Raw genomic sequence first — 14,548 nt, 5'->3', positions numbered from 1 at the left:
TGGGAGCACAAAAGCAGGAATATTGATGAGTGCGGCGTTAAACAACAAACAAACAAATATTTCATCATTTCGATGCTGTTTAAGGTGATTTTACGTGCGCTCTTATCTGGCCATAACAACTTGAATATAACATTCGCGACATGGTTTCCAAATGCAGAAATGTTATTTTTCAAAGATCATTTACATGGGACAAATAACATTCACAGAGAATGTCCCACGTTCTGTATAATTTATATCTTCTACGAGGTCCTCTGAGCACTAAAGTTATGTTACATGAGCATGTATACCTGTCCTTGTTGGCTCAAATCCAGATGCCTTCAGAACCTTTGTTACTTTGTTAAATTATTTGGATGAGCCTCGATCTGGTATTGATCACATGACAGAAGCACATGGGACATACCAGTGAGAAGACCCCATGTTGGATTATCAGGATGACGAACACATTGCTAGGCAGTGAGTAGAATCATGACTTTGATTGCCATAATAGGCATAAATGTGCAAAGTTGCATCTGTTATATTATATGGTAATGCTGAATATTGTTATTGATGACACACCTTTGCAAATGTATTTGTGGAACGGCAATGCTGCAACCCTACGAAAGCCCATTGGGACCATATTGGTATTTTGTTTTTTCTCTTTTAAAAGTCGTAATTACGAGAAAAAATATTTATAATAAGAATCTATTTATTGCTTTGTCATTATATCATGGTGATTTTTTCATTATCCCCCGCTCCAACGAAGATGGCGGGTGATATAGAAATGGGTTCCGTCCGTCCGTGTGTGCGTGCGTGTGTGCGTGCGTGTGTGCGTTGTGCGTGCGTGCGTGCGTGCGTGCGTCCCGAAATCGTTTCCGGAGCACAACTCAGAAACCTTTAAATATTTCTCTACGAAACTTTGCATGTCTATCAGACTCATGCTGAACTGGTGCCTTTTGCTATTTAGGAGTTTTATAAATTTTTATTTTTTTACGTTTCCATGGCAACAAGTTGGACTTAGGTTCTCTAAGGGTGCTGTTCGTTTCCGGAGCGTAACTCAAAAACCATTAAATACTTTCTTACAAAACTTTGCATGTCTACTAGGCACATACTGAACTGGTGCCTTTTGCTATTTAGGAGTTTTATAGATTTTTATGTTTTACGTTTCCATGGCAATAAGTTGGATTTAAGTTTTAATATAGGGTGGGTTAACTTATGGTGTATAACAAATAAACTGTTAAATATTTCCTTTTCAAACATTGTATGTCTATATATAAAGCACATATTGAACTGGTGCCATTTGATATTAAGGAGTTTTATAAATGTTTATTTTAGAATTTCCATTGCAGCTATTTTGACATGGCCTAAGAGAAATGTTGGGTCAGTTACCAGGTTTGGGACCTTTACGTGTTAAAATGGCGGGGGATATAGATGACTTCGTCGACTATACGCTTGTTATCATTGTAAAAGTCGTAATTACGAGTTTTGTTTCGTAATTACGACTTTATTCTCGTAATTACGAGTTCTAAAAAGTCGTAATTACGACTTTGAAAAGTGAAAAAAACAAAATACCAAGATGGTCCTTATGGGCTTTAGTAGCAACCAACGTGGAACGTCTGTGTTTTGCAGGTTTTCTGAATCACCCCTGTCGTCAAGGTGCACAACGTACTACAGTATATCGTGTACCAAGCTCTGGCGGCAATACATATTCTGTTGAATAACCAGTTACGCGTGCTGAAATATGTGTTTCAATGTTGTTCAATATCTGACTAATGTCTGCACCACCGCGAAAGCAAACATTGATGGCAATGTACTTTCTACTCAGTCATGAGTGAGCCGGTTTAAATGATCATGATATTTGGTTATAGTATGCAGAAAAGGGGTCCTTGCAATATTCAAAGTATGTGCGGGAAAAGGGCTGAAAATGACTCAGAAAATCTAATATAATTAGTAAGGACCTTGGTAAGAAGAATATCTCCGACTGAAACGCTGGGTCAATAGCGTCTTAGTGAAAGTTATGTCATCAGATACATATATGTGTGCGTTCTGTCTATCTTGCGGTCTTATATGATAGATGCGAGTAAATCTATTTCTGTAAAACAATAATTAGAAAAGATGGTGGTTACCTGTGAAATAACAAGTATAAGCAAAGTAACATAAGACGACATCTAAACTATTTGGAAGTGGGTCTGCATCACATTCATATATGGGGGCGGTGGGGTAGCCTTGCGGTAAAGGCGTTCGCTCGTCCCGCCGAAGGCCCAGTGAAGATTCCAGGGTAGAATACGTCTTCAGCAACCCATGCCTGCCGTAAAAGACGACTATGCTTGTCGTAAGAGGCGACTAACGGGATCGGGTGGTCAGGCTCGCTGACTTGGTTGATGCATGTCATCGCATCCCAATAACGTGGGTCGATGCTCATGATGTCAATCACTGGATTGTCTGATCCAGACTCGATTATTTACAGGCCGCCGGCATATAGCAGGAATATTGCTGAGTGCGGCGTTTAACAAACAAATGATGCCGATGCTAGCCCACTGAGATACCATGCCGCATTTTAACATGAATACCCCACTCAGGCACAGTACACTGACTCCACGCCGACCAGTCCTCAAGGCCGTAGTTAACGTTTTTGGCCTGTGGGGCACAAATAAGATTATTCATATCTTATTCAAGTTAAGTTTCACCCCCAAAAAAAAATTCTAGAAAAAAAAGGGGGGGGGGGGGGAATATTGCCGGCTGGCCACGGCACTGGTCCTTGTATTAGCCAGTCTCGGGATGGATACTGAAAATCCACAAAAAATGTCTATTAAAAGTCCATTGTACGGTTCCGATCAAGTGTTTATGAATCACATATTATGAATCAATTTATGCATCAGCAATTTGAGGATGTCGTGTGTCATGATGACCTGGCACATTCCAACCAACTCGTCTGTGACCTCGCTCACGTCAACACTTCTGCCGTCCTGTAAACTCTATATCTTGAATCGGTGACAAAAAAAACCCCAAATCAAACAGAACATCGTCTGGCGGCCTTTGTCAGACAGCAGATAACGAGGAGTCAGATGTACTTTACACACCAAGGAGCAGATCAAAATACACTTGTACGAGCCTGTTTGCTGCAGATGAGACGCATAGCGAGATAACATTATTGGGTTGTTGAGAGTGTAGGTCGGTTGCTGTCCAATACAAACCCGCCGGGGCGTTACAGGTCATGTGACCTGGTATCAACTCTCACGTGATCACAGTTGATCTTCTGGAGGAGTTACGCTACGACTTACAAACCGTGAGTATATTCTGGCTAGTCGATGGTCATTATAAAACTTAAACCTCCAGTGATGACCCGTTACAACGTGAATATTTAGCGTGTGTACTGAAACCTGTTCTGTCACGGTGTGTACTTGGAAATTGGTGTCACGCGACCTTTCCAGATGAACGAATTAACTGCATGTAGGGCGATGTCAAGGTTAAACTCGTATATCACTTCATCTGATCTATATAGCATAGACTGTGAGACGCCACAAAAACGACTCTCACTAATTATTGTCATGCTATCACTGCGCACGTGAAGGATGTGGCTTCATTTGATGAAGCTGCCATATCTCGGCTCTCTCACATATGTCCGCTCGTCACTGACATGTTACCGGCATATTTGTTTCTGCACTTGTGGACGTAACTGAAATCCAAACATCCCTCACACTGCTTGTCTCTACGCTGTGGCTTAGAACTAGCTTATGTCCCTCTTGCGTTGTTTATATATACACTACATGTATGTCAGTGCGACCGCCCGTGGTTTTGGTGATAGAGCGTCTCGTCGGAGAGGTCGGTGGTCCGACCCCGGCCGCGTCATACTAACGTTAGACAATGGTACTTGTTGTTACCCTGCTCGGCATAAGGGAACAAGACAAAGCCTGGTCGTCTCGGATTCGGTATTTGTTTAAGCGGTATTTCCATGTGAAAAGTGCTGCATGCTATCTCAGTGGGCTGGCACAATGAAATCGGTATTAAACCTAGGTGGCAGCACACACGCTCGCACACACTCACACACACGCACACGCACACACGACCGCCTCCGTCGTCTAGTGGTAGAGCGTCCGCCCGGAGAGCGGAAGGTCCGGGGTTCGATCCCCGGCCGCGTCATACCAAAAGACGTTAAAAGATGGTACTTGTTGTTACCCCGTCTGGCGCTCGGCATTAAGGGGCTAAAACAAGGACTGGTCGGCTCGGAGGCAGTATACTGTGTCTGAGTAGGATATTCATGTTAAACTGCGGCATGGTATCTCAGTGAGCTAGCACTATAAATCGGCATCAGTCCGGACTAGTACAAGCAGTCACACACACACACACACACACACACACACACACTTGCTTGCACGTCGCTATATATAAGTGCAATAATCTTGGACGCGACGTTAAGCCCCATTTCACCTCACATGCTCACACACACACACACACACGTACGTTTACATGCATGTCGCTATATAAGTTCAATAATCTTGAACACGTTTAACCCTATTTCACCTCACCCATGCCTACCCATCCTCTAATAGTCCCCTCGCACTATTTACCTGTACACCACTTGGGGATGCTGGGTTAGAATTGCTCCCTAGCAACCTGTGCTCGTTGTAAAAGGCGACTCAGTGGATCGGGTGGTCCGGCTCAGTGAATCGGGTGGTCCGGCTCAGTGAATCGGGTGGTCCGGCTCAGTGAATCGGGTGGTCCGGCTCAGTGAATTGGTTGATTGCGTGTCATCGTACCCCGCATGGATCATTGCTCGCGATATCGATCACTGGATTGTCTGGTCCAGACTCGAATATTTAAAGGTCGTCGTCGTCGTCGTGTAGCTGACTATTTCTGAGTGGGGCGTTTAAGAACAAATAAACAAGCACATTGATCTGTACACTGTCTGCGGTCTATCACCTATCGCTCTCACTTCTATAACTTCTATAACTATGTTTACGCCCTACTGCATGTCCCTCTCACATTCATTTCTACAACTGGGGCGGTCGGGAAGTCTAGTGATTAAAGCTTTCGAGCGTCACGCCGAAGACACGGGTTCTATTCCCGACATGGGTACAATGTGTGAAGCCCATTTCTGGTGTCCCCTGCCGTGATATTTCTTGAATATTGCTAAAAGCGGCGTAAAACCATACTCACTCACTCACTCATTTCTACAACCATGTTTACGCTCTATTACATGTTTATTACAGACCGCCGTTATATAGCTGAAATGTTGCTAATTGCAACATAAAGAAACTATTTACCTAATGTTTATGGTGGTATGGTATTCCGTACGCCGACGGGACACGGTGGCAGATATCGACGGCTTCAAGTAATTTTCGTCAGCACCATACCCGTGCTTGTGGGTTTCATCAAAATGGTAAACGTCTAAGGCCTGCATCACCTCGGGCTTTTCTCCCACATCAAGCGGACACGCCGTGATGTAACTTGAATACTGTTAAAAGCGGCGTTAAACCCAACCCAACTCACTCACTCAAGTAATTATCCATCACCAAAGTCTTACTTGCTTCCAACCGCATATGAGCATAACTCAATGACTACATGTATATATGACTATATGATTTAATATTTTCTTATATGAGTAAGCATTCTTGAAACCACATAACTGTATTTTCACATGTTTTCTGTGTAGACTGGTGATGTCTGACAAGGCTCTCCCCGCCCATGGGAAGTACGGCCCTTTAAGCAGGAGAAACCCTGTGTACCGGAAGCTGCGCGAAGTGCATGACCTTGCGCAAGAGAAGAATATCGATGAAAACATCACAAAGGAGCTCGGGGAGGCAATAGGAATAGCTGAACGCCGAGAGCTGTACATCGACAAGCACTGTTCCCTGGAGAGCGATACGTTGCGGGAAATTCGAATGTTTACAGAGCAAAAGGACTGGGCAGAACCTGAGAAGCTTGGCCAATGCAAGAGGTTGGCAGCAGGGATGATGACGGGGAAGGTGGAAGGTAAAACTAGTTGCAAGCGTTGGTTGGTTGGTTGTTTAGTTTATTGTTTAACGCCGCACTCAGTAATATTCCAGCTAAATGACTGCGGTCTGTAAATAATCGAGTCTGGACCAGACAATCCAGTGATTGATATACTCAGCATCAATCCACGCAATTGGGATACGATGACATGCATAAACCAAGTCAGCGTGTCTGACCACCCGATCCCGTTAGTCGCCTCTTACGACAAGCATTATTGCCTTTTACGGCAAGCATTGGAAGCTGAAGACCTATTCTACCCCGGATCTTCATGGGTCCACTAGCCTATATCAAATATTAGGTTCCACCTTGCTTTTTCAAGCCTACTCTTAAACATAGAGGACTATTGCACGTATGGATAGTCAAATCAGAACGTTTAACAATATCATTTCCCGGGTTCCGAAAATGTGATCGTTGCCCTAGCCACAGCAATCGCCTGTCAAATGTGTGCTAATAAATGCAACCCTATTTTGAGACGACCCCTGTTGAAGCTTCCGCGTGAAGTGATACCGTGTAGTCTGTCCGCCTTTATTGCTATAAAATTGAAATGCGGCAATAATCTGTCATCTGTTTGTCTATCATGGATAAAAGTTTGAATCTTTTCGTTATCTATGCTCGACCTTGTCGCCTACTATCCTTGAGAAGCGATAAGCGACAAGAACTATATCAATATCGATAAGCGATAAGCGATAAGAACACCCATCCGTTTTCATCACAAGGGACACACATCGTCTTCTACATGGTATTGGGCTACGACTGAGCCATGAAGGTAGGCTCGAAATGGCAAGACGGAAACTAGGCTTTAATATAGACTACTGGACTCGTTGTCTCGGGAAGATGATCATGTGTAGAAGCAAAGACAGTTTAGGCCCATACTTATAATATTGTAACCGATTTTAGTGTGGAGGCAAAATCAAAGGTCCAAGACACTGGTTACGGATGAGAACGTTTTATTCCTTTGTCAATTAACACACCCTGAAACAACATATCATTCAATAAATACAGCGTCATACAATATGCTTGAGGTTTAAAAACAGTCTATTACACAAATTAAGTGAAACATGAATGACAGATTATGACAATACAACAAGGGGAGATAACCCCTTGATTAACTCATATCTTCAAATTAAATATATATGACACAGCCGTCTTAATGCAATACGCATGTCAAATGGAATAGATGTGATACAGTACTCAGTATCGCATAAACATAAACGAGAATGCAAAATAACATTGTTCCTACCAGGTGTATGGCACTAGGGTGCACACGACGTTCACTAAGCTTTGCCAAGCCAGATATCAAGCGTACCTAAAATCTGTGTTAACATTGTTTACATTAATTATACAGTAACTACAAATCAACTTATTTATTATCATTATGTAGCAGGGCGTGGAGTCATCCCACAGATGACACCCTTACCTTGTCAGCCTGCTGACGGGGTTAACCTCTTTGGTCATGTGGACAAGGCTTCGGACCTCGGATCAGAAGATCCGTGGTTCGAATCCCATCACAAGATTCGGAAATTTCCCTTGCCGCTACATTGGCGCTCAACGTGGGACTGAGCACGTTCATATTAAATTTGAGCAAATTAAGCCTCAGTACCCTACTATGCGGCCCTGGACGTGCCTTCCGTTGACGATGGAGTATGTAGCAGGGCGTGGAGTCATCCCACAGATGACACCCTTACCTTGTCAGCCTGCTGACGGGGTTAACCTCTTTGGTCATGTGGACAAGGCTTCGGACCTCGGATCAGAAGATCCGTGGTTCGGATCCCATCACGAGATTCGGAAATTTCATGGCCGCTACATTGGCGCCCAACGTGGGACTGAGCACGTTCATATTAAATTTGAGCAAAATAAGCCTCAGTACCCTACTATGCGGCCCGGGACGTGCCTTCCGTTGACGATGGAGTATGTAGCAGGGCGTGGAGTCATCCCACAGATGACATCCATACCTTGTCAGCTTGCTGACGGGTTTAACCTCTTTGGTCATGTGGACAAAGCGTCCGACTTCGGATCAGAAGGTCCGTGGTTCAAATCCCATCATGGGGCTCGGAAATTTTATGGCCGCTACAATTACAAACGCATAGAACACATCAAAACAACTTAGGCTGAAATCACATTCGTACTTACATTCACATATACACTATTCTTCCTCTCATATATGAAATCAGGCAATCAAACACTCAAACATGCAACAATTCACTCGTAGGGAAAATTTAAATACCTGAATGAATTATATGAGTTATTTGATTGTTTTTTATATTAATTCTATACTCCGAAATGCACTAAAACCAGACTAAAATATTATTTTGGGTTAGATTTACCATTATTAAGGTTGAATTTACTGGTTTTAATTATACCCACAAAATACAAATATAACATATAAAGTGTACACACTTATGAACCAATGTAAAGGATTAAACTAACCTGTGAGGTAGTTGCATCTGGTAATGACTTCATGGTATTACAATCCTGATGGTGCAAAGGGTGAATGTGAAGTGCAGATTTGAATTAAGAAAGAGGGCAAGAGTTTAAATGATTCAATCGGTGTTGATTAAATCAGGCCAAGTAATAATGTTGTAGCCCTACCTGTCTACCCTTAATTATATCAGAATGAAACTAACTATAGAGCTAATAATAGACTCTGAAACTCTGAAACCTTATGTGTCCTTATAATTATACTGTTTGATAGGCAGTTTGCTTAACAACGGTATAAGGATCGATACGGAATCGTCGCTTTTCATAGTATTAAAGAAGTTGTTTTCCATAAAATTGTGTCTACCTTGTCTTATAATTATAGTCTGTATCAAATTGACCAAACCTGTTGATAGAAAAAAAATACATTCATTAATTAAAATCGGAAATAATATACCTGCATTTCTTAAATCAATAGTCATTAATAATATACAAATATCAACGCAACGCTCAAATGACTTAAAACTAATATTTACATAACTACATAATACAATAGTATGTATCTGCCACACTATTATATTCCTTCATACCAAACGAAATCGATGGTGCCAATCTTTCCACGTCATATGTTTTCTTATCTTTATCCAGTCGTCTAAGGCACCGCGATTCGCTGTGCAGAGTTGCGTCCCTTGGGCACGCCAGAAACCTATGATTGTGGGTTCGAATGTCAGCACCATACCCGTGCTCGTGGGTTTCACCGAATTGGTAAACGCCTGAGACCTGGATCACTTCGGGCTTTCCTCCCACATTAAACTGACATGCCGTGATATAACTGGAATACTGTTATAACCCGTTAAACCCAACTCACTCACTCACTCACTCACTCTTATCTTTACACATTCGAAAATTGAACAATTCATTTCACTCATCCACAATTTTCCTCATCCTAGGCGAATTCCTCAAGTTCCTGGTCAGCATGCAACAGGCTAAGCGCATCCTTGATGTTGGCATGTTTACCGGGTACAGCGCCCTGGCAATGGCGGAAGCTATTCCACCCGAGGGCGTGGTGATCACGTGCGACACAGAGCAGTACCTGGAGGAGATCAACCGCAAGAAGTTCGACGAATCTCCTCATGGGACGAAGATAGACATCAGAATTGGTTTGTTTGTATCAATCTCCGCGGGATCAGATCGAGGAGTTGGTGGTGTTTATAGCTAGTCTGTGATTTCTGCCGATTTTAAACATCCTACGTGCCAAATTTACATTGAAGTTTAGCTTACCGAAAATACTTTCTTGTATTTCAAACGAATGGACGTTTTATTTCTGACGTTACCTAATCTCTGTGTGTGTGTGTGTGTGTGTGTGTGTGTGTGTGAGAGTGTGTGTGAGTGTGTGTGTGTGTGTGTGTGTGTGTGTGTGTGTGTGTGTGTGTGTGTGTGTGTGTGTGTGTGTGTGTGTGTGTGTGTGTGTGTGTGTGTGTGTGTGTGTGGGGGGGGTATTCAAATTGAATCTTTATTTTGTTCAGCATTATACCCCAAGTGAATAGTTTGTTGGTAATGTGATATAAATGTATTATTAGTGAAAATGAATAGCTTGATGGAAAATAGTTTGTTGGATACAGGAGGGAACAAAAAAAAATTTCACCCAACGCACCCACCCAATCAATCACCACACCCAACACACTCAAACACACAGAAATCAAATGGATGCGCCGTTACCGTCGATGTGCAGTGTTCAGGATGATGTTGAGGATGATGTTGCTACTGTTGCAGGTCATGCCAAGAACACAATGCTGAGTCTGGCTGATGAGGGACAAAAGTTTGATTTCATCTTCGTGGACGCAGACAAAGATTCGTACGTTGACTACTACAACGTGAGTCTCCCTTGTGACGTTGAATGACGCTTGTCATCGCTAAAAATACGACAAAATTTCAATAATGGTTTTAACTGAAATCATATGATGAAACGTACTCACAACATATTCTGCAGAAGGAGAGTATACATATTCATATTTTTAAATAAAAAGATACTGCATCATTGGATATACATAATGTGTTAATAGTGTCAAGTGTCAAACATGCTCATATCATCCTATATTAAAACATTGAATACCTGAGGTTATTATTTTCACGCCCCATTTCTGGTGTCCCCCGCCGTGATATTGCTGGAATATTGCTAAAGCGGCGTAAAACCAAAGTCATTCACTCGCTATTATTTTCCCGACCGAACTATCATGGCAACATATGACGTAATCTATTGTTTGATTACGTCACTGCAATCAAGATTGTAAATAATTACCATCAGTATATTAATAATTTATTGTTTTGCCAAGGTTATAATGGATCAAGGTTTACTGGCTGCAAATGGCACGGTCGCTTTTGACAACGCTTTTCGCGGAGGGAGTTCCTATTTGACTGAAAGTAGCCCAACCGACGCCCTGAACAGACAAGTTGAAAAGGATCCGAGGGTTAGGAGGGTAGGTACATGCTAAATAAGCACCATCCTAATGTACATACCCCAGTTCGGAAGAGAAGACACTTGTTTGTACTAAGAGCTACCCCAATGAACATACCTCAGATCAGGATGGTGAGTGCATATTTCCAACGAGAGGCACCCCAATCAATTCAGTCTGAGGTCAGTAACGCAAACATGCGGACGGAATCCGAAGAACATGCGTAAGTAACGTTGTTCTCTCATGGCATTAGACCCGTGAAGATCCAGGGTAAAATAGGTCTTCAGCAACCCATGCCTGCCGTAACAGGCGACTATGCTTGTCATAAGAGGTGACTAAGGGGATCAGGTGGTCAGACTCGCTGACTTGCTTGATTCATGTCACCATGCATGTCTTTGTATCTCAAATTATTATTCGATTATTTACAGACCGCCGTCATTATAGCTGGGATATTGCTGAGTGCGTTGAACGAAGAACTAACAAACAAAACTAATTATTCGGTTCTTCGTCAAGCTCAGAGTATTGAGGACATAGCCTGGCCTGGACTACCCAGGACTACCCAGGGTTGTAGTCTACAGTCTGTAGGTGTAAGCGGATTGCGGCGTTAAACAACAAACATATATAACTTGTCATTACGATAGCTATAATGCACTGCTTTCACTTTCAAGAGTAGTGTTCATGCTGTTTTACCATTGACGTTGTCCAGATGTACACTTTCCCCATAACGTAACTGATACGTCATCATTTGCAGATCCTGGTGCCCATCCGTGACGGCGTGCTGCTGATCCGCCGGACCGAGGAGACCCTGGTCTAGAAGACGACGCTGTTTCCCAATAAGGGAACAAAGATCAGCACTTATTATTATGCTTCATATTGTTGGAAATAATATTATGCTTCATATTGTTGGAAATAATATTACGTTTCATATTGTTGGAAAATTAAAATAAATATTCTGCCAATAAAATTATGTTGTAATGTTTTTTTGTGAATATGGATCATAGTCTTAATGAAAGAACTATCTTGTTTTGCCGCTGTAGCTGAAACATATACCTGGTCTCAATACAAAATCCCAAACACCTTGAATAACAGTGGGGGTGAGGGATTTTGGGAGGTCAGGATCGCTGACTTCGTTGATGAATGACATCGATCCCAATTGCTTGGATCGATGCTCATGTTATTAATCACTGGATTGTCTGGTCAAGACTCGATTATTTACAGACCGCCGTCATATAGCTGGAATATTGCTGAATGCGGCGTTAAACAACAAACAAACCAACCAACAAACAAACACGCCGATATCTTTGATAACCCTACACATGAGCCTTAGTTATTTCATAAATACAAATGCATACTAATGCACAGACCGATAGATATAGTATGGTAAATAACAGTCTCTGTGTCCTCATAGAAAATACCCTTGTTACCCTGACTGGCGCTCGGCATTAAGGAGCTAAAACAAGCTCTGGTCGGCTCGAAGTGGGGTATTCTTGCTGACAGACCTAGATAATCGGTGTGATCCAGGATTCAAATCCACAATAACAGGGTCTCTGGCGTGCCCAATGGATGCAACACTGCACAGGGAACTGCAGCGCCTTTTGACGCCTGGGCCACCCGTGCCGCACAATGTTCATACACAGTCGATCATAACGCTTATAGCATGCACTACAGATATATACTCTTCAAAAAAGGAAACTTGATATAGATGTAAAACTTTTTGCCAAATATCTAAAATAATTACATTAAATGAAAACCAAATAAGTCAAACAGAAAGATGATGTGTCTATAATTCGCGAAAACACATGCAAAGCACATAAACGAAGCGTTTGGGGATCAATGTCACAGCTTAATCCAAAAAAACGTGCAGCACAGGAACCTGTATTTAAGCATGCAGGCCTCCCTGCTGAATGAGTATAAAAATCAACCGCTGTTCATACAGTCCTTATAACGGCAGTAGAGGCGGTGACAGAATGCCAAGACTGAAGGCAGATCAACGGAACAACGCCATTGGGAGATTACAAGCTGGAGCCATTCAGCAAAACGTGGCCAGGCACTTTGGCGTATCCAGACAGACAATCTCCGCACTGTGGACCCGATACAACAACACCAACAGAGTTGACGACAGACCAAGGTCAGGAGGACCAAGGGTGACAACCCAAGCACAAGATCGATACATCCGGCTGCGACACCTCCGATACCGCACTACCACAGCTACGTCTACAACCACACAGATCCCTCGGGTACGCAGAATATCAGATCAAAACGGTACGCAACAGACTGAGGGAGGCAGGACTTTTTGCACGAAGACCTGTTCGACGTCATGTATTGACCCCACGTCATCTGGCAGACCGTCTGCTTTGGTGCCAACAGAGGGTTAGATGGGGACGTGCAAGGTGGAGAAATTATACTGTTTACTGATGAGTCCCGTTTCCTACTCACGTAGCGCGCACGTGTCTACAGACGTCGGGGTGAACGTTACGCCCCCAGCTGTGTGCAGCAGGTTGTATCATTTGGCGGCGGGAGTGTCATGGTATGGGCCGGAATTCATCACGGTGTTAGGACGCCTCTCGTGCATGTGGCAGGTGCATTGAAAGGTGAGCGTTACAGAGACTTGATCCTTCAGCCTTACGTTCTTCCTCACGTCAACGTTCATGGAGGACAGTTCCAGCAGGACAACGCTCGACCGCATATTGCACGTGTTTGTCAGGACTTCTTACACCACAACAACATCCAGACATTACCTTGGCCAGCCCGGTCACCAGATTTGTCCCCGATTGAGCATCTGTTGGACGAGTTGAATCGACGCGTTCGCAGAAGCAATCCACCGCCCCAAACACTTCCGGCGCTTCTTGATGCACTGACAACTTGATTGCATCTATGGGTCGTCGGTGTCAAGCGGTGATTGATGCACGTGGTGGGCACAACCGATACTGACTTTTTCTGTACCCCTGTGACATTAACTGTATCGTGTACGTGTGTCTGTCTAGGTGACACGATTAATGTTTTGAACATTGTGTACATTGATCTTCAAACAGTGTTTCAATTATGGTTTCTGTGTCCTATTTTGAAACAATCGCATTATATTACATTTTGATAGTCAGTGTCAAGTTTCTTTTTTTGAAGAGTATACATATAAATGTGTGTGTGTGTGTGTGTGTGTGTGTGTGTGTGTGTGTGTGTGTGCCCCACCGTCAGCATTTTGATGCTGTCTCATTGTCTAGGTCTGTTTATAACATGTTTAGCGGCTTTATTCCCACATTAGGCTGACACGAAGTGATAAAACTGAAATACTGCGTTAAACCATACACACGCCATACTTTGACCAAAAAGCATTTGATGGTGTTGCCCTCATGGTCTAGATCTGTTTACAACATTTCGGCGAAAATATTGAGGGACGGCCGTGCCATATGTCTGTTGCATTGCTTGGAGAATATATCGCCAAGTTCATAAGTGACATAATCCTCCATCAATTTCAAAAAAATTGGAGATTTCTGCAAATATTTGTTTTATGTTGACATGCACGAATACATTTGATCGCATATAACATCAAACAATTCAATTCAATATACACCAGTTGAACTGGAATAGGTCGTCAGATGTATGCCGCACCTGTCGTCCTAATTGGTATGCGGATCCAACCCTTAATGTCCTAGGTTTTACAGGCACGCGGTTGAACAGCTTGAACAGAATATGCTGACATTGGATACACCCAG

At 42.9% G+C, this 14,548-nt stretch overlaps 1 protein-coding gene across 2 annotated transcripts; it reads left to right on the top strand.

Annotated features, from left to right (window-relative positions):
* The first annotated feature begins 344 nt into the window (after positions 1 to 344).
* LOC124138376 (caffeoyl-CoA O-methyltransferase-like) lies at positions 345 to 11,802 on the top strand. 2 transcript variants are annotated; one of them, XM_046504984.2, is made up of 6 exons: positions 345 to 453; positions 5,630 to 5,949; positions 9,336 to 9,545; positions 10,159 to 10,259; positions 10,719 to 10,862; positions 11,590 to 11,802. In XM_046504984.2, exons 1-6 carry the CDS (start codon positions 416 to 418, stop codon positions 11,650 to 11,652), a joined length of 876 nt encoding a protein of 291 aa, XP_046360940.1. In that variant the 5' UTR covers positions 345 to 415; the 3' UTR covers positions 11,653 to 11,802. The 2 variants fall into 2 exon arrangements, with proteins under 2 accessions (XP_046360940.1, XP_046360941.1); XM_046504985.2 differs by lacking the exon at positions 345 to 453 and adding an exon at positions 2,944 to 3,262.
* Positions 11,803 to 14,548: the final 2,746 nt, after the last annotated feature.

This window comes from Haliotis rufescens, unplaced genomic scaffold (assembly GCF_023055435.1).
Source record: "Haliotis rufescens isolate VD_foot unplaced genomic scaffold, xgHalRufe1.0.p SCAF_8, whole genome shotgun sequence".
Classification (NCBI taxonomy): domain Eukaryota; kingdom Metazoa; phylum Mollusca; class Gastropoda; order Lepetellida; family Haliotidae; genus Haliotis; species Haliotis rufescens.
Note: the sequence above shows the minus strand (reverse complement) of the source record. Positions and strands in the feature narration are given on the sequence as shown.